Genomic DNA, 19,864 nt, shown 5'->3' on the forward strand with positions numbered 1-19,864 from the left:
GAGAATATCAAAGAACAATCTTGGCACAAAAACAGTGAATTTCTGTTCGTTTTTGCAACGCCACCAAATTGTTTTTGCATCATAAATGCTTTCTTAATCATCAGAGTTGCATTACTCAAGAGGAGATAATCGTCTAAAGTTGTTTGTTTCTGAGTAAACTGATTTATTTGCTTCTCTTTCGCATTTGTTATCTGCGAATTAACAAAAGATGTTTCGGTGCAACAATTATTGGACATAAATTTCCTTATCAATTCTTTTTCAGATAAATAGAAATCATAGTTGTTCTGATGTTCAATCATTGTTGAATATTGAATCTCTTTTGAAAAGCTTTCCTGGCATATGATAGATAGAAAAGCGCAGCAAAATACAACTCGTAGAAATGTGTCCTTTGTTGATTCCATCAGAAAATTAGGTTTTGGCATTTGAACCACAATCCAATTATGGCACGTGGATCTCAAGCCCCAAATAAAATGATATACTGATTAATGCGTTCAACGCAACATCTGGTTCTGTTGAAACCATTTCATAATGATAAGTATTTCTGCAATTTTCAATGTCGCTCAGTCTTTTCGTATTTGGAAGATAACTTTATCGGATGATAGCGTTTGCATCTCTTCACAAGATATCTTGAAAAATTAAATAATCGTAGAAAAAATGAACTCCATTTTGGAGGTCTTGAGTTGTTTGCCATTGAACATGAAAATAAAATGATGTGCCTGAATTTGAAATAGTTGTGAATTGATACGTTTTCTCTGAAGAAACTGAAATTGCGAAAGAGAAGCACACCTCAACAAAAACCCATTGAAAAATCAGTGCTGTGAATTGGTCCAAAGTCATCTGAAACCTCACGATTTGCTCAAAAATCCCACCAAGCACTGAGTGCAAGCCAGCTTTCATTTTAACATTAGGAAAATTTTGAAGATATCGAAATCAATTCATATTTTTCTGACTGTTCTTTTTGTTTTCAAAAATAATCCAACGAAAGATTGAGTGTTATATGTAAGTTTCTGTGACATTCCAATTTGTTGGGGAAATAAAAGCACCGACTTTATTTTGTTATCGGCAGGAACCTTCAGGATTAATTCCACATCTGGAAAGTGCTCGCATAACATTCGATGAACAAAGAAAAAAATAATCGAATAAAAATTCAGAAATCAACGAAAAAGTCAATTTCACAACAGAATCCGGTTTCTATTATTGTTTTAAAAAAACCAAGCTGCACAAACATGTATCCACAAATCCGAAATCCTGAAAATGAACCTGATAGTAACGGAAATGGGTTTTTTTAGTCATTTCCACTTCTTCTGACTGGAAGCATTTCTATTCGGATTCCAAAATTTTTTGATTTTGAAACGTTAAAATGCAAACATGGAAAGATGATTCAACAAATCAAAGGAAATAAAAAACAAATAAAACCTTCCATTTCGATTTTCATTTGCATTTAGTTGGATTTTTCGGAAGAAATTTCGCTTGGCTATCATGTTGTTTGCAACTTTCATCAAATATGATTTCAGATCCTTTGATATTTCGTTTTTTTCGCTTATCATCAGCCGTTGTCTCATAATTTGCTATTCTTCAGAGTTAGCTCCAATTTATTTTCTTCAACTAAAAATCATTCTGTGTTCAGATAACATTGCCTCAGTCTTCAACACAAATCAACAAAAGCATACTCTTCTTTTCTTTTCATGCACTTTCCTTTTCTTGAAAATGTGTTTGGCTTTCTAATAATTGTGAGACAGATTTTTGAATAGAATGAAGTTAAATTTCAAGATCATTTCTGAATTCAAATAATAAAATATCACCATTTCGCATTCAAGCATGGCAGAAATTTCTAAGCGGTTCATGTTAATCAATTCAGCGAAAAATAAATAGCACACCATCAGTTTCAACAATTATTGAAAAAATTGTTTTTCCGTGACTTCAATCTTAAAATCAGCTGTTCCATCATGTTCTAAGCTTTTCATAATTATTTTTAGAGTGTGCTTCAGGATTCAAAGACAGGACTCTTCTGCTACCATTTGGCTGAAGCAATTCTGTAATCTGAAGAAATACACGTTTACATATGTTTTTGAATAAAATCAATCAAATAGTACAACACACATAATATGTGTCACTCACAGATTATCGTTTTGTGGGTAAAAAATGTTGTGCTGGACAAAAATAAACCATTTTGACAAACATATAAATCATCCATTCAGATATTCACTGTTCTTGTTAATTGTTAATTCTTTTTGTATTATAGAAAAAAAAAAAGAAAAACAAAAATTTGATGAATATTTCGTTTATTTTATCATGTTTTTTTTGAAATGCTCCATGAAATTTGAATGAAAAAAACTCTAAAACATATCAATTGTTCACCAAGTGTTGTTTATTGCGGAAGTCCAAAATAAACTGGCATCTTGTCAATGTTCATTATTCCCCACTCACCTCCCTTTGTTTGTCTTGTTTTTCTTGTACATGAAAGCGGCAATGATTTGTTGTCCAATTTCACAATTCCGATCACTTTTTTGAAGCTTTCTTCAAAGATCTGGGCTGTTGAAAGAGTTTTGTGAAAATCATTCACAAGTCCACTTTCTTTTAATGCAGAAAAAATGTAGATCGATGAAGAAACTTGCAGAATGGCATTCACTGCAACCCACAAAAGTTGTTCCATACTATCATGCGTTGAACCTGATCTCACCTGTTGAATTTGAAGTTTCCAAAGTGAAAAAACCAATAAATCCAATGACTCCAACAAATGTGTTGCATTCGGATGTAAAACCGAAAGCAATATATTTTCATTAGCAAGTCGAGTCAATACGTTGTCCGACAGGTGTATTCGGCACCCATCAAGCATCAACACTGCCTGTGCGTGTTTATCTGGCAAAATCATTCTTTTGATGTTGACATGAGGAATGAAAACTTTCTCAATCCAGCTTTCAAACAACTCCTTTGTGAAATAAGACGAATTTCCGATTTCCACACAACCATGAATTCCGATAAGATAGCCTTGAGATTGAAGGGATCTTATGTTGAATGGTTTTTGCATCAGAAAACAAGGAGGAACAAAAGTTCCATCAAGCGAAATACAATGAAGCAATGATAACCTTTTTTCTCCTCTGTCAACAGGCGTGTGATCAATTACACGATTTTCATTTGTTCCGACTATAAGGTTCATCTTTCTTGTATCTTCATAGGCATGATAGCCTGATTCATCAGCATAAAAAAATCATTGAAGAATATTTTCCACGCACATATTGAACCAAATGATTTTTCTAAATGATAATGCTTTGTTCCGATATTTTCATTCTTTTTTCTTCTCTCACGCTTGAAGGAACGACCATCAATTCCTCGCAATGCCTTTTTATGAATGAAGAATGAAAATTGTGAGAAGGCGTTTTATGACAAACTTTCGCAACAACGGCTCTTAGCGTTTTCGGTGTGATTTGCTTTCTTTTATCTCTCAGATTTTTTAGTATTTCCATGACTCGTTTTTCTTGCTTTCGAGTTATCAACATGTTTTTTTTCTCAAAAACCTTTTTCCTTATATATCCGGTTCTAACCTGGCATACAAGGCTCGGTGTGCAGTTGAGCGCCTTTGCAATTCGCACGTTAGAAGGAATTTTAACTTTTCTCGTTAAATAAGCGTTGAAGAAGGAACGAATTAATGAAACTTTCGTTTTTGAAGTGTTTCGAGACAAGAATGATGAAATGAAGTGCAGGTCTAATTTTGGAATTAATTCTGTTAAAACTGTTTCATATGAAAATGCACTAAAAGTTGAAATATCGAAAGGCATTTCCAATAAAAAGATAGATAAATTTGTTTAACTGAAACAACCATTATAATTAAAGAATTATTGTTGGCAATATTTAACAATTAACATGAACGGTGAGTGACTGTTTCATTATGGTTCAACTTTTCAATTTTTCACTCTCATAACAATCTTTCGGTTTGAATAATGGAATTGAAATAGAACATTTCCTTTTTTTATTTGATGAATATTTGAATCAAATATTGTGGTTTTGCAATTATTTACAATATTTTTTTATTCTAATACATGAAAAACATAAAGTTAATTCCAATTCAATTTTTCAACGCACGCAACCTTAAATATTTCAAAATACAAATTCACACGCATTGGATGTATTTAATATTGAAATAATGAAAACTGAAAAAACAAGTGTTATTATTTTTTATATCATTGCTTTTTTCAGAATGTCGTTGAAGAATAAATTATTATCGCTGAAAAGAAACGCATCGTTCAATTACCAAATAAACTGCAATTGTTTCAAAACCCCATTTTTGAGATGAGTTCAAGAAGTTTTTATACGGAAATGGAATCATTTCTTTTTGTGATGATTTTTTTCAAGAATGCAAAACAAATATTCCTACTGAAAATTTTAACGGAAAATACAGATATTGCACAAAATACCTGACAAGATTGGCTTCACAATTACTACAAGATGAATAATTCTGACAATTTTCCTCAAAATATATCTCATCAATACAAACTCAATTGATACGCTAGACTTTAAATATAGCTTCATTTGTGCTCAGAAATATCAATATTTATAATCTCGGAAAAATTGGATTTTGAGTTTCTCCAAAATTTCAAAAATAATTTTTTCTGAGCTCAAGCGAAGCTGCCCTGAAAGTCTTGTATGTCACGTGAGTTTGTATTGATGAGATATATTTTGAGGAAAATATTCTAAATTATTCCTCTTGCAGTTATCGAGAAATCGATCTTGTGCGGTATTTTGTGCGATATCTGAATATATATATATATATAGGGTGGTTTTTTTATCTTGACAAGAATTAAAAATTAAAATATCTCAACAAATATTCAATATTAATTTTCAGAAATATGCATAGTTGTTTATATGTATGTATGACATCTATTCATATACAAATTTTTATAAGTTGTGTTTTATTTATGAAAAAATAAATAATTTTGATTTTTGAAAATCCGGCTTTCAATGCGTGTGTAAAAGATGATTTTAATAACACGATTCAATTCATCTTTTACACACGCAACTTATTTTTTCTATGTTATTAACAATTCTGGTTATTTTTCATTTTCGGCCATTTGCTCCTTCTGATGAAAAAAAAACTATCATTTTGAAAAATCATAATCAATGGGACAACTAAAAAAATATTTTTTGCAAAACACAAAGCATCCAAGTGAATTTAACACTTGCATTAATTAATACATTAGTTACATGAAATCACTTCAAAGCTATAATTCATAATGATTCAGTAGGAATTACAAAAAATGATATTTGGGTGATTATTTTTGATATCATATTTTTTCATTAAAAAAATTACGGTTCAAAAATATCCCTTGAATATTAATAAATGAATACAAAAAAAGTGAAATGGTATGTTTGAGACATCTTCATCTTTATTTCAGCAAAAACATTTGTTTTTAAAACAGTTGTGACAAACGTTCAATTTGAATTCAAAATCATTTTTCAATGACAAACAACCCTTGAAAAATCAATACACCGAAAAAAATTAAGATTTCAAAAAGAATCACCCATTTATTCAAATTTCAATGATATTGAAAATAAAAAATCAATAATTATCAAAACTCATAACATTTTCAAAATATTCACTGAACCATTTTTAATTACAACTTTGAAGTGATTTCATGTAACTAATGTATTAATTAATGCAAGTGTTAAATTCACTTGGATGCTTTGTGTTTTGCAAAAAATATTTTTTTAGTTGTCCCATTGATTATGATTTTTCAAAATGATAGTTTTTTTTTCATCAGAAGGAGCAAATGGCCGAAAATGAAAAATAACCAGAATTGTTAATAACATAGAAAAAATAAGTTGCGTGTGTAAAAGATGAATTGAATCGTGTTATTAAAATCATCTTTTACACACGCATTGAAAGCCGGATTTTCAAAAATCAAAATTATTTATTTTTTCATAAATAAAACACAACTTATAAAAATTTGTATATGAATAGATGTCATACATACATATAAACAACTATGCATATTTCTGAAAATTAATATTGAATATTTGTTGAGATATTTTAATTTTTAATTCTTGTCAAGATAAAAAAAAGTCCGGATAAAAATTTACCCTATATGGAAAAATTTTATTGAAAATGAAAAATAAAAAAAAAAATATATTTATATTTTGTGAAGAATATTTCTAAACACAAATAATTTAGGAGCATTTGTATATTCATCCCACATTAAATTTATTAATTTTTGTAAAACAAATTAAAAAAAGATTTTTTGAATACTGCAAACAACATATTATTTTCTGAATGGATCCTGATTTAAAAGATTATTTTTTGGAGCAAGAGAGACTTTCAGATAAAATTTTTATTGGAAAAAGTCAGGTATTACAATAAAAGAAGAATAACTTTCTTCGGAAGCATATTTTTGAAGTTTCCTTTTCTTTTTGCGTTTGATCGATTTCCTCCTATATTTATTTTAATTTTTGCGTGTTTGTTTTTGCAATTGATTTGAATTAATAAAGATCGTTGATTTGGATCGCGCAAGACAATCAAACAGAGAAAGTATGTCACGTTTGCAGAGACACAAGATGCCAGACGAACCTAACAAGCATTGGGTGCAAGTTGGCTCGCTGTGGTTGAAGATGGAAGAAAATAAACTCGAAGCAAATCTTAAAGAAAGTTATATTTTGCTTTTTCTGTTTTTTTCCAAATCTTTCCCTTTTGTAATTTTTGCCTTCTTCAGAACAAGAGCAACTTTCCAGAAAGATAGATTCACTTCGAAACAAAGTTAGAGACGAAGCAATTAAATTGGAAGAATTGCAAGATCCAGACACCATTGCAAAACACTTCAATCTCAAAGTCTGTGTTGTTCTTTTAATTTTAATTTTAGTAAATCTCCATTCATTTTCAATATGTGTTATTTTTAGTCTCTTTCTAAAGATGAACTACAGTCTTTTTATCCTTCACGAAACGCATTTTGAAATATGCCAATTATTCAAATTTGTAAGACTTTTCACACATATCACTTCACAACATTTCGCAAAAATGAAAACATATGCGTTTTTCCACCCCTTAGTCAAATTTCTAATAATGAAATACTGAGAATGCAAAAGACTGAAATGTCTACAAAATTAATTTTATTTCTTTGAAAAAGCTTGTTAAAAACATTTCACTCAATAATCTTGAAGAGGACATATTGTTCCGATTATGTATTTAAATTTCAAGAGAAAAAAATCGTGTTGATTGTTATCGATTCTTTAAATAATCAAGAAAATGTTGATTAAAACATTAAAAAACAATATGAACCTTAAAAGTTGAATTTCGCTCATTATTTTTTTATAAAAATTTGAAAGGAAAAGGAGAGAGACACTTGACTCCCTTTACAGATCACAATAATAAAAATTGAATAAAATACAGGACATTTGATTTTTCAGGTTGTTTGTCAATAACGAATCAAATAATACATTCAAAAAATGTTTCAGTGTAATCATTGAGGACTATTTATGAATGCTCTTTCAGAGAATAAAAGCACAATTCGGTTATTTTTTAAAATCAAACGAAACCAGTTCGTTTTTTCGCCTCTGAATTTCCATTCATCTTTCTCTTTCTCAAAACTTTCTTCTTAAAGAAAAAATGAATTAAATAAGTGAATGATTCATGAATGCTCCTATTTTTTTTGTTTTATAAAACTGAAAAGATTATGAAAATACATACACAAAATGAGGTGCTCTATAAGCGAAAGAAGATGTCATCTTCAAACCATGTTGCTAATTTTCATAAAATATGCTCATTATCTCTTTCTCAATCTCTTTCTCTCTTTCTCTTTCCCTCGCCCACTTTCTCTTACTCTTTTTTCTCTTCGAATTTATCAATCGTATTTTACTTCTTTTATCCTTCTCCTTCATTTCTGATTTAAAAATAAAATAAAATAAAATAAAATAAAAAAACAAAAAGATTCAAAATAAGTTCTCTAACAAATACGTTGTTCATTTGATGTTCTTCTTCTTCTTCTTCTTGCTCCTTTTCCCTTGCAAACCTCCCTCGCTTTCCAAAAGTTCTTTGAGCAACGAGCTCAATTCACCACCATTGACCCTGCCGTCTTTCTCTTCTTCCTCTTCCTCCTCGTCTTCCTCGTCTTGCCTTTCTCCCTCTTTTTTGTCTTCTTCTCTCACTTCTTCATTTTTCCTTTGTTCATGCTTTGCACATGCAACTTTCCGTACTTTCAGATGCACACCATTCCCATCTTCCTTTTTTCCCTCTTTCCCTTCTTTCACCTTCTCCTTCTTCTCCTTTTCCTCCTTCTTCTCCTCTTCTCTTTCATATTCATTCCCCATTTCTTCAATCAAGTTCATAATCTTCTCTTTCTCTCCGTCTGTCCAGTTCATTCCATCTAACTCGTCCAATCCCATCTCCCTTTTCTCCCTTTTTCCCCCTCTCTTCCCTTTTATCTTCAAATACCTCTCCCGAAACTGCCTCAGTGCTGAGCCTGCAAAGCTTATCCCCTCTTCTTTTACTTCTTCTTCTTTTGCTTCTTCTTCTTCTTCTTCTTTTTCCTTTTTTGCTGCTGATTTTGTCATCACATTTGATTGCTGTTCTTCAGATTGAGATGAATATTCGTTCGTGAATGGTTCTTTCTCAATGGATAGCTCTTCATCCATTAAGGAAGTTGACATCAATGAAGAAGAAGAAGAGGAGGAGGATGAAGAAGATGATGACCATAGCAAAGGCTGCATATCTTCATTCTCTTCATTATCATCATCTTCTTCTTCATCATTGCTATCTTCCAAATTGTCATATTCACGTCCTTCTTCTTCTTCTTCTTCTTCTTCTTCTTCTTCTTCTTCTTCTTCTTCTTCTTCTTCTTCGTTGTCTCCTCCATTTATATCATTAAAACCTTCAAAGTCTTCGTTTTCTGCTTCAACATCTTCTTTTCCTTCCTTTCCTTCCATCTTCATTATGTCTTCCACTTCTTCTTTATCTTCTTTTCCTTCTCCTTCTTCTTCCTTTTTCTCTTCTTTATCTCCTTCCTTCTCTTCTTCTCCTTCCTCCTTTTCTTTCCCTTCCTTCCCTTCTTCTCCTTCTTCTTCTCCCTCAAAATCCCATCTCGCTCCTCTTGCTGCTCCTCTTGCGTTCTTCACCCGCGCCTTCTCCAACGAAATCCAAATGTTCTTTAGCACAAAATCTGCTTCACCTTCGCCATTTTCTGGCAAAAACATCGGAATCACTTTCATCTTGGCAATGGCTTTGCTATTTCCTTCTCCTTCTCCTTCTTCTCCTTCTTCTGACTTGTCGATTTTATATTCTTCTCCTTCTTCTTCTTCTTCCTCTTCCTTTTCCACATCTTTTTGATCTTCTTCCTCAACTTCTTCATCTTCTTCCTTTTCACTTCTTTTATCTCCGTCAACTTCTTCTTCCTTTTCCTCATCTTTCTCATCCTCTTCATCCTCCTCCTCCTCCTCTTCTTCTCTATTCTCCTCTTCCTCTTCCTCCTTCACATTCTCTTCATTTATCTTCTCCTTTTCCTTCTCCACAACATCTTCTTTTTCATCTTCTTCTTGTTCAAATAGATCATCATCTTCTTCTTCCTCTTCTTCCTCTCTTTCTTTCTCATCTTCTTTACGTTCCTCTTTCTCTTCTTGTATATCCAGTTCTCTTCTTTTCCTTTCTTTATTCATTTCTTCTTCCTCTTCTTCCTCTTCCTCTTCTTTTTCCTCTTCCATTCCTTCTTTGACTTCTTTGAATTTTTCTTCTCTTTCTCCTTCTCTTCCTCTTCTTCCTCTCTGCTCCTCTATGAACATTGGCTGAGCATTCGCTAAATGAGAATTTATCAAAAACGACAAATCTGTAGATACAGAAATAACATCTGGTTCTTCATCATCATCGTCATCTTCTTCTTCTTTCACTTCTCTTCCTCTTCCTCCTTCTCCTTCTCCTTCCCCCATCTTCTTTATTCCCCCTTCTTCATCCTTCTCCTTCTTCTCCATCCCCTCTTCTCCTTCTCCTTCTCCTTCTCCTTCTCCTCCTTCTTCTTCCCCTAATTCCCCTTCTTCCCCTTCTCCTTGTTGCATCTGCATCTGCATCTGCATCTGTTGCATAGGCGAATCTTCAGGTGTGTGGAAGGCGTGCTCTGTTGAGACAGAAGAAGGAAAGAAAGCTGACATTATTGGCTCGCCGCTTTTGAGTGGCACAATTGGAATGTTGACAAGAGAGAAGGAACCAATTGATTGGGTTTCATCGTCAAAAGAGGAAGAAGAAGAGGAGGAGGAGGAGGAGGAGGAAGAAGAAGAAGAAAGAAATGCGTTTTGTTTAGGCAGCATAATTTGGGAAAGAGGAAAGCGGAAGAAAGGTTGAGAAGGCTGCGGTTGAGACAGCTTAGGAAACATTTGCTGTTGATTTTGTGGAAAACTGCCTAAATTCCACATTCGATTGAGTGAATTTATGTCTTTCTCTTTTTCCTTCTCTTTTTCCTTCTCTTTCTTCTTCTTCCCTTCCTTCTTTGATTTCTTCTTTTCTTCCTTCTCCTTCTCTTTCTCCTTCTCTTTCTCTTTCTCTTGCTCCTCCTTCATCTTCCTCATCTTCTCCTTCCTCTCTCTCTGCTCCACAATCTTCTCAATCACATCCCTCCCCCCTTTCTTCTGCTCTTCCACTTTCTTGTTCCCACTGAAGATGTCATGAGAAGGAGCAAATGGAGAAATCGGAACACAAATTCGGCTGGCGGTGTGTTTCAATGCGGCCGAGGGAAGAAGCGGCTGAGGCTGAAGAGGAGGGGCAAGAGTGGAGAGAGAAGAAAGAGAAGAAAGAGGAAGGGGGCGTTGGGAAGAAGAGGAAGAGGAAGAGGAAGAAGAGGAGGAGGAAGAAGAGGAAGAGGAGAAAGAAAAGGAAGAAGACAAAGAAAAAGGTGATGACGTTGAAGGAAGATGGTCAGAAGGAGATGAAAAGAGAGATGTGGAGATTGCTTCGGCTGTTGTGACTGCGGCTGAATGAGAAGAAGAAGAGGAGGAGGAGGAGGAAGAAGAAGAAGATGATGTTGAGTTGATTGGCAAAAACTCAGGAGAAGCAACATCTGGCTTGCTATTTGGGAGGGAAAGAGAAGAAGAAGAAATCGAGGAGGAAGAAGAAGAAGAAGAAGAAGAAGAAGAAGTTGGCAAAGAAGAAGAAGAATGAACAATTGAATCAGCAGATGTTGTAGCAATATTCAAACCACTACCACTGCCACTGCCACTGCCACTACCAACAACATCAACATTGCTTCCATTGTTAGCATCAGCATTATTATTGGATGTAACTGCACCATTGGATAAATCAGGTGAAGTAGGAGAAAAAGAAGGAGGGGTGAGTGACACAGAGAGAGAAGATAAAGTGTGGAAGGAAACATTGCTGAGTCTGTCATCTGTGATTAGAAGGCCGCTGAGGTTGGGCGAAGATTCGGGTGTTGGCTGAGAACGAGAAAATGAATGTAATTGAGAATTTGAACTGGAAGATGAACTTGAACAAGATTGTGATTGTGATTGAGATTTGGTTTTAGCTTTGACTTTGGAGTTGACTTTTGCCTTAACTTTTGCCTTTGATTTTGCTTTTGATTTGGATTTTGGTTGGGGAAGGACGGGGAAAGAGATTGAGGGGTTCATTGAAGATAAATATGAGGAGGAGGAAGAGGAGGACGAAGAAGAAGAGGATGCTGTTGTTGTTGTTGGAATAAGTCCTGGGTTGATAATCAAGTTTGGTGCAATTCCTGGATTGGCTAATGTATTTGGTGAAGTCATTGAATTAATAGAAGAGGGGGAAAAAGAAGAAGAAGAAGATGATGATGATGAAATAGAAGAAGAAGATGAAGAAGAAGAAGAGGAAGATGAAGCAGAAGAAGAAGGATCTTGATTAATCTCTGAAAGCACAGCCGGCAGCTGTTCAGGGGCGATGGAGACGTATTGCGGCTTTGGTGGTTTGAGCGGGCTTGTTTGAGAAAGAGCAAGAAGAGAGCCACTTTCTGGTAGAGAAAGACGTTTTGGTTGAGAAGAAAACGAAGAAGAAGAAGAAGAAGAAGAAGAAGAAGAAGAAGAAGATGATGATGATGATGATGATGAAGAAAGTGGAAGAGAAGAAAGAGAAGGAGGAGGAAAAGAAGAATGAGAATGCGAACGAGAAGGAGAATGAGAAGGAGAATGAGAGGGAGAAGAGGAAGGAGAAAAAGAGAAAGAAGAGAAAGAAGATGAACGAAGATGAGTGGGAGAGGAAGGAGGTTGGAGAAGAGTAAAAGAAAGAGGAATATCAGGAGAAGAAGAAGAGGAAGAGGAAGAAGAGGAAGAAGAAGATAAAGTTGAATCAGTTGCATTGGAAGAAACAGAAAGAGGTGTGTCGAAAGGCAAAGGAGAATAAAAAGGCGACAAAGAAGTGCTTTGTGGAAGGGATGCTGTGACTGATGAGGTGATTGCTGAGTTTAGAGCATTTGGGAGGGAAAGAGAAGAAGAAGAGGAAGAAGAGGAAGAGGAGGAGTAGGAAGAAGAAGAAGAAGAAAATGATAATGAGGAGGAGGAAGTGGAAGAAGAGGAAGATAAAGAAAGAGGAGAAGGCATCGTAAGAACAAACGATGAAGCAGTTAAATCTCCACTTTCCATTGCTTTGTTTTCTATTCCTTGTATTTCACCTCCTTCTTCTTCTCCTCCTTCTCTTCCTTCTCTTTCTCTTTCTCCTCTTCCTTCTCCTTCCCTCCCCCTCAAATTCTGTCTGTTGTTTATTTGAGATGAAGGAGAAGGCAGTTCTAATATCAGTGGGGGTGTGGCTGTTGCTATTTCTGTGATGGATCCTTTCATCGAAGGCTGGCGAGGTCTTTTTGTGTCATTGAAACTGCTGCTGTTTGAATTGGTTCGGGTTTTTGGTTTTATATTTGTTTCGTTTTTATCTTTGTCTTTAGAATTAATTTTGGAATTTGTTTTAGCTTTGGCATAAGTTTTTTGTTTGTTTTGAGTTTTTATTTTGAATTTTGTGTTTTCATTTTCACTGGATTCTGTTGATTCTTGTTCGTTTTGTGTGTTTTCTTCATCTGCAAGTCCGACAAACGCAGCAAAATCGTTCACTGCTTCGCCAATGATAGAAGAAGAAGAAGAGGAAGAGGAGGAAGAGGAGGAGGAGGAGGAGGATGATGATGATGAACCAGGAATGATTACATTTGGAAGATATCCTTCCTCTACTAATGTGCAGCATCCACTTACTCCATTCTTCACTTTCTTTTCCTTCTCTTTCTCTGCTTCATTCACATTCTTCTCCCTTCTTCCTTCTCCTTCACTCAAACTTAAACTCCTCTTCTCTGTTGATATCATCTGCCTCTGTGATATTTGTGATATTTGTGATGTCTGTGGTATTTGCATCAATTGCGCTTGATATTGCAACTGACCCCTCTGTTGTTGCTGGCTTTGCTGATATTGCTGATATTGTTGTAGTTGCTGAAATGGCTGAAAAGACTGGAAAGATTGAAAAGGCGGGAAAGAAGCGGAAGGCAGCACTTCAGACAGGTCGCTCACTTCCATCAGATCTTCCACAAGCATATCACTCGTCTCTATGCTGTTCCACAACGACTCCTCTTCCTCACTAACCAGCAGCACGCTCATGTTTCCCCTCTTCCCTTTCGCCACTTTCGAGCAAAAAGGGATGGCATACACTGTCCCTGGCGTCGTCTTCATCGCCATCACCTGCTGCTCCCATATCTCTCTGTTCAGCAGCTGAACCCTCTCCCTCTCTGCTGCTGTGCCTATGTCTAAAACTTCCACTTTCTGACTGTCGCTGAAGAGCTGCGTGAATTTCTGCTCCTGAAACAAGGTTTGACAGTTCAGAACGGCTGCATAAGCTTTCCTCTTCTTCTCTCTGTTGTTGAAGCAGCGAGTGTGAACAGTATCGTCTGTGGTGATTGTTGAGGTGTCCTTTGTCTTGTCTTCATCAAAATCGGAATTGTCTTTGATTTTTGTTGTTGCTGCTGCTGATGCTGAAGAAGAAGAAGGAGAAGAAGAAGAAGGAGAAGAAGAAGAAGCTGATGCTAATGGTAATGCTGCTGCTGGAGAGGAAGAAGCAAGTGCACCTGCTGCTGTAGCGGTAGCGGTTCCTATTGCATTCACATTTGCGTTTGCGTTATTATTCTGATTTGTAATTGCAGTTGTTGTTCCTACTGTCGTTGTAACATTTGGCTTTGCATATGTATTCGCATTGGAACTTGTTCTTTTCCCTCTTTCGTTTGCTTCTTCTTTATCATCACTGTTATTGTCATCATATTCTTCACCTTCATCTTCACCTTTTCCAACCTTCCCTTTCCATTTACCCTCCCTCCTCTTCTTCCTCTTCTCCTCCATCTTCTCCTTCTCCTTCTCCTTTTCTTTCTCTTTCTCCTTCTCCTCCTTTTCCTTTCTCTCCTTCTTCTCCTTCTCTTTCTTCTTCATTCCAATATCAAGTCTCCTCAACATAGACAGATTTCTCGCGTTCTGCTTCACCAGCTCTTGCCTGCCGTATTGCTGAAGCGTTTCGTTGCCTCCTATTCCCAGCGCTTCTCCTTCATCTGCTGCCATCTGAAGAGGATGACGACTTGACAGTTCGGATTGATCTTCTTGTTCTTCTTCTTCTTGTTCTTCTTGTTGCTTTTGTTGTTGTTTAAGTTGTTTGTCTTGGTTTTGTGATTCATTTTTTCCTTCTCCTTCTTCTTTCTCTTCTTTCTCTCTCTCTTCTTTTTCTTCTCTGTTCTCTTTTAATTCCTCTTTCTCCTTCTCTTTCTCATCTCCCTCCTTTTCACTTTCTTTCTCCTCCTTCTCCTTCTCTTCATCCTTCTCCTCTTTTTGCTCCTCCTCTTTCTCTTCTTCTCCTTCTTTTCCTTCTTTTCCTTCTTTTCCTTCCCCTTCTCCTTCTCCTTCTCCATCTTCCTCCTCTTCCTCCAGCACCTCCGTCTTCTCCTCGCTCTCCAAATAATGCCTCAGCAGTTTCATCTTCTCCACCCCTTTTCTCGGCTTCTCCATTACTTTCTTGTATTCCTCTTCTGAAATCACCACACCACTTACGTTGCCTGCAGCTGCAGCTGCAGTTTGGGCAGTGTCTTTATGCGTAGCTATAGCTGTATGAGAAGCTATTGCTTGGGCCGAAGCAGAAGCTGAAGCTGAGTCTAAAATAGAAATATGAGAGCGAAGATTCATCTTCTCCATCATCGCTTGATGAACTTTCGATGGAGATGCACGAACTTCTGGATGGTCTAACATAATTGTGTTCAAAGGATTGGAAAGGATCAATGAATTGGATGGGTTGTAAGTATTAATGGCATTCAGTTGATTCAGCTGGTTCAGCTGGTTGAGCTGGTTGAGCTGGTTAAGATGGCTTAGAGGGCTTATCTGATTGAGCTGAGTGAATTGTGCGAATGGATTTAAATGGTTTAATTGATTCAATTGATTTACATGATTCACAGAGCTCACAGAACTATTCATTGAACTGCTCATTGTGTTCAACTGATTCACAGAATTCATTTGATTCATCTGGTTCATCTGATTCATCTGATTCATAGCCTTCTGCTCAGCCATCTTCGCCTTCCTCTCTGCCATCTCCTTCATCACGCTCTCCATCCGCACATGCTCCTCCAGCGTCATCACCCGCACTGGCAGTGAATTCTCGCTCTCTTCTTTCCTCTGCTGCATCGCTTTCCTCAGATACGCCCCGGCTTTGCTTCGGACAAGAGAAGAAGAAGAGGAAGAATTCATTGCCAAGGAAAAAATAGAGGCAGCTTCAGCAGCTTGGCCGATAGTCATTGGATTGACAGGGGGAGGAGAGAGGGAGGAGATGGAGGCGAAGGCTGAGGAAGCAGAAGAAGAAGAGGGAAAAGAACAGGAAGAAGGGAATGGAAAAGAAGAAGAGGAGGAAGAAGAAGGAAAACGAGGGTTAAGCGAATAAGCAGAAGAATTTAAATTCTGATTCTTATTCGAATTCGAATTTGAAGAAGAAGCATGTGCCAAAGGCAGAGGGAGAGCAACCATGTTGTTGAGGTAGCTGTATCCAGTTGAAGGAAGAGGAAATTTGTTCATTTTTTCTGATTGGATGAGAGGATGGTTGGAATGAATCACTTCTGTTTGTGGTTTAGTCATGTCGGGTGGGTTTGAAGGAGGAAGAGGAGAAGAAGAAGAAGAAGAAGAGGAGGAGGAGGAGGAGGAAGAGGAAGAGGAAGAGGAAGAGGAAGAAGAGGAAGAAGAGGAAGAAGAGGAAGAAGAGGAAGAAGGGAATAAGTTATCTTTTCCTTCAGGTAAAGGTTGTGATATCGATTGAAGCTGGTATTGTTGTTGTGTTTGAGATTGAGATTGAGATTGAGATTGAGGCTGTGATTGTGATTGTGATTGAAGTGTGGAGTGAGGTTGAATGTTTGAAATGGAATTGGATTGAGGTTGAGATGATGAAATGATTAATTGTTGTGAAATGGAATTCGAATTGGATAGAAATGGAGGTTGAGGTTGAGGTTGAGTAAGAGAAAGAGAAAGAGAAAGAGAAAGAAATGAAGGGGGAAGATTTGATTGTGATTGAATATTAGATTGAGGTTGTGATTGTGATTGAGGTTGTTCATGAAATGAAGCAGAAGAGTCGAAAGGCGTTCGGCCGAACGCTTGTTTGTAAGCAGAGACAGGAGAAAGAGAACGAGATGGGGTTGATTCTGAATGGGAAGTGGGGTTTGGTTGAAATGATGATTGAAATGGAGGTTGTGGTTGGGGTTGAAATGACTGATGAAGAAGGTTAGAGGTTGAAGTGGAATTTGATGAAGTGGAAGTTGCTGTGATATTTGAAGAAGAAGAAGATGATGGTGATGGTGATGGTGATGATGGTGAAATGTTTGAAGAAGAAATCGAAGAAGAAGAAGAAGAAGAAATTGGAATTGGAGCAGATGTTACCAAAGATAAATCACTTTGCAATTTTTGTGTCTGTTCCACTGAAGGAACTCCAAATGGCATTTGAATGCCACTTCTATCAGTTTCAAAGGATTTTGAATGAATATCTGAATTTTCAAGTGTATTTATTGGATTGTCTATCTTCGTTGAATCTTTGTTATTGTTAATGCTACTGGTGATGTTAATGCTATTTTTTGTATTATTATTATCATTATTACTATTACTATTACTATTATTATTACTACTACTACTACTACTACTATTACTGTTATTACTGTTATTACTATTATTATTACTACTTTTATTATAACCACTTATTTTATCACAATTACTAACATTATGATTATCAATGCTGCTTTCTTTTATTTTATCCTCTTTATCCACTTTATCCTTCTTTTCATCTTTATCATTACCACATTTTTCCTTTTCAATGCTTTGTTTCTTCATTTGATATTTCTCTTTCGAATCTTCGTCAAAGAAGATCAAAGGAGGTGTGCTTGATTCAGAACCTTCTTGTTTAGTTTCTGTCTTTTGTTCAAATATCAGCTCAATTTCTTCATTCTCTAATTTTTCTTTATTTTTATTTTTATCTTTATCTTTTTCTCTTTCTCTTTCATTTTCTTTTTCTTTTCCATTTTCTTGTTCATTTTTCGTTTTTATCTTATCTTTTTCATCTTTCTCATCTGCGTTGTTCGTATTGTTTGCAAATGCTGCTTTGTTTATTTCATCATCATCTTCCTCCTCCTCATCTTCTTCTTCTTCTTCCTTCTCTTTCTCCTCTTTCATCATTTTGTCTTCTTTTCCTTCTCTTTCTCCCAACTCCTTCAATTGCTTTTCACTTTCTTCTTTCTTCCCTTCTTCTTCTCCTTCTCCTTCTTTCTTCTCTTTTCCTTCTTTCCCTTCTTTCCCTTGTTTCAACTGAAACCCATACATTAAATTCCTCAGCCCAAATCTTCCGCCCATTTTGATTCCGGCAGCGCCAGCTGCGGATTTATCCGAATTATCCGAATTAATCACATTACTCGTTAAATTTCCCACATTTTGTGAATTAGCAATATTTGTAGGATTTGCAGCATTTGTTGCATTTGTGGAATTAACTGCTCCTCCTCCTCCTTCTACACCCGTCATCGCTTCTCCTTCTTTAACTGCTTCCACTGCTGCTGCTGCTGAAGCAGAAGCCGAAGCCACAACTGCAGCATTAACCGCATTCATCCCATTCACAGCATTCATCTTCCTCTCCTGCTCCCTCCTCATCTTCCTCCTGTCCATCACATGCTGCAGCTTCCTCAGGTACGTCTGCATCATCACTGAGTTCGGGTTGTCCCGCAAATACATCTGCACTCTGTACATGTCGCTCTCCACCTCAAACTCCGGGCGCAGGTACTTCGAGCTCGGCTCCAGCGCCCTTAAGATCATCCGCTCCCACTCTCTTGCTGAGGGGCAGTAAGGACAGTAGAACTGGGGAGAAACACGAGAGAGAGGGAGAGGGAAGTTCGGGTTGCGCTTGCAGAACGCCCATTGCGTCTGTCCCACAGAGACGGTTGAATGTGAGTGGGTGTGGGAAGAAGAGGAAGTGGTGGCAGCGGTTGTTGCAGCTTCCTTGCCAGATGCCTGAGAAGAAGAGTGTTTGCGTGCAATGGGTGCGGTTTGGGAGAAGATGCAGCCACCGCCGTTCCACTCGAAGATGCCGTCGCAGATGAAGTACTCTCTTTTGGCCAGGCTGGTGAACATGGAGCGCAGATACTCGTAGTTCGGGCGCTCGTTGAAGGCGAGGCCTGGAGGAAGAAGAAAGGAAGGATAAAAAAAGAGAAAAATAAGGAGAATGTGGAGGAGAAGAATGGATGAATGAGTGAAAGACGATTGGTGAAGAGGAAGAGGAAGAGGAAGGAAGAAAATATTATCGAGTTTGCGTAACGTGTAGAGCAATAAAAGATTAAAGATAAAAGATAGAAATTGAAAACAATTCATTTAATATTCAAAATAAATAAATTAATACATTTGTCTTGTTTGAACAATTCAATTTCACAAACCTCTCGCATATCCGATCAGCTTCTTGAGCTCCAGCGGGACGTTGCTGCACATCACGTCCAGCGGCATCGTCGTCTTCATGTTTTTCACAATCATCCCCTTCGTCTTCTTCGAGAAAGGGCGGAATCCCTGCCAGGGGAGTGAGCCTTTCATCAGGTACAGCAGTACATACCCCAATGACTCGATATCATCACGGCGCGACTGGTCGCGCCCGTTGTGCACGTTGACGCTCACATAGCGCAGCGTGCCTGCCATCCCGCGGCCTGTTCGAAACGGTATGTGCTGCTTGGTTCGGCTGTCTCTGTACCGTTGAGCCAGCCCCAGGTCAATCATGAATATGATTGATTCTTCATCACCTCTTCCAATAACAAAATTTTCGGGCTTTAAGTCTCTATGGACAAAGTTGTGGTCGTGTAGCGTATGAAGGCGATCAATCATCTGCAATGCTATCTGCACCACAGTTTTTAGACAAAATGAATAATTACACATTTCAAATAATTTCGCAATACTAGGCCCAAACAAATCCATGACCATGTAATATGAATCATTTTCGAATCCGCAGTAATAAACTCTTGGAATACCAGCTGATGAGCCCATTGATTGATATAGAACGGCTTCTTTTCCAAGTTGAGGACGTCGAGTTGTTTTCTTTTCAACTTTCACCGCAACTGGCTTTTTCGTTACCATATGAATTCCTTTGTAAATTTCACCAAACGAACCAGCACCTAAAGGTTCACCAAAATTAATACCGTAAACTTTTCCAACAATCCAGTTTTCTGGTGAAGATTCGGCTAATTTCGGTAAAGATTTTCCTTTAAGTTCGTTAGGCTTCATTGTTCAAAAAGATTGAAAATTTATATCGTTTTCTGCAACTTATCAGTAAAAAAACAATTTTGTTCAAAAATAATAAAAATGTGTATGAATTGTGGTTTATTTATATATTGTTATATAAATAGATCATTAAATGGCAAATGAAATTTGAACTTCTGGA

The 19,864-nt window shown here is 36.7% G+C and overlaps 3 protein-coding genes across 3 annotated transcripts; 1 reads left to right on the forward strand and 2 right to left on the reverse strand.

Annotated features, from left to right (window-relative positions):
* Positions 1 to 2,368: 2,368 nt before the first annotated feature.
* MONOS_10952 (uncharacterized protein) lies at positions 2,369 to 3,157 on the reverse strand (the record flags this gene model as incomplete). The annotated part of the gene is made up of 3 exons (XM_067863441.1): positions 2,369 to 2,680; positions 2,762 to 3,005; positions 3,087 to 3,157. 3 exons carry the CDS (start codon positions 3,155 to 3,157, stop codon positions 2,369 to 2,371), a joined length of 627 nt encoding a protein of 208 aa, XP_067723407.1.
* Positions 3,158 to 6,187: 3,030 nt separating this feature from the next.
* MONOS_10953 (uncharacterized protein) lies at positions 6,188 to 7,035 on the forward strand. The gene is made up of 4 exons (XM_067863442.1): positions 6,188 to 6,406; positions 6,481 to 6,637; positions 6,702 to 6,817; positions 6,886 to 7,035. The coding sequence occupies exons 2-4, from the start codon at positions 6,523 to 6,525 to the stop codon at positions 6,937 to 6,939; spliced, it is 285 nt and encodes a 94-aa protein (XP_067723408.1). The 5' UTR covers positions 6,188 to 6,406; positions 6,481 to 6,522; the 3' UTR covers positions 6,940 to 7,035.
* A 580-nt stretch (positions 7,036 to 7,615) lies between these two features.
* MONOS_10954 (putative casein kinase) lies at positions 7,616 to 19,707 on the reverse strand (the record flags this gene model as incomplete). Its single annotated transcript, XM_067863443.1, has 3 exons — positions 7,616 to 16,952; positions 17,259 to 18,620; positions 18,876 to 19,707. The coding sequence occupies 3 exons, from the start codon at positions 19,705 to 19,707 to the stop codon at positions 7,945 to 7,947; spliced, it is 11,202 nt and encodes a 3,733-aa protein (XP_067723409.1). The 3' UTR covers positions 7,616 to 7,944.
* Between the last annotated feature and the right edge of the window lie 157 nt (positions 19,708 to 19,864).

The sequence above is a fragment of the Monocercomonoides exilis genome (genome assembly GCF_001643675.1).
Source record: "Monocercomonoides exilis strain PA203 chromosome Unknown scaffold37-1059404, whole genome shotgun sequence".
Lineage (NCBI taxonomy): Eukaryota > Preaxostyla > Oxymonadida > Polymastigidae > Monocercomonoides > Monocercomonoides exilis.

Bases quoted from the DNA above. Each gene is read 5' to 3' on its own strand.
- MONOS_10953 (XM_067863442.1), top strand. From the start codon at position 6,523: ATGTCACGTTTGCAGAGACACAAGATGCCAGACGAACCTAACAAGCAT. The intron at 6,638-6,701 runs GTTATATTTTGC...TGCCTTCTTCAG, and splicing joins CGAAGCAAATCTTAAAGAAA to AACAAGAGCAACTTTCCAGA. The intron at 6,818-6,885 runs GTCTGTGTTGTT...TGTTATTTTTAG, and splicing joins CAAAACACTTCAATCTCAAA to TCTCTTTCTAAAGATGAACT.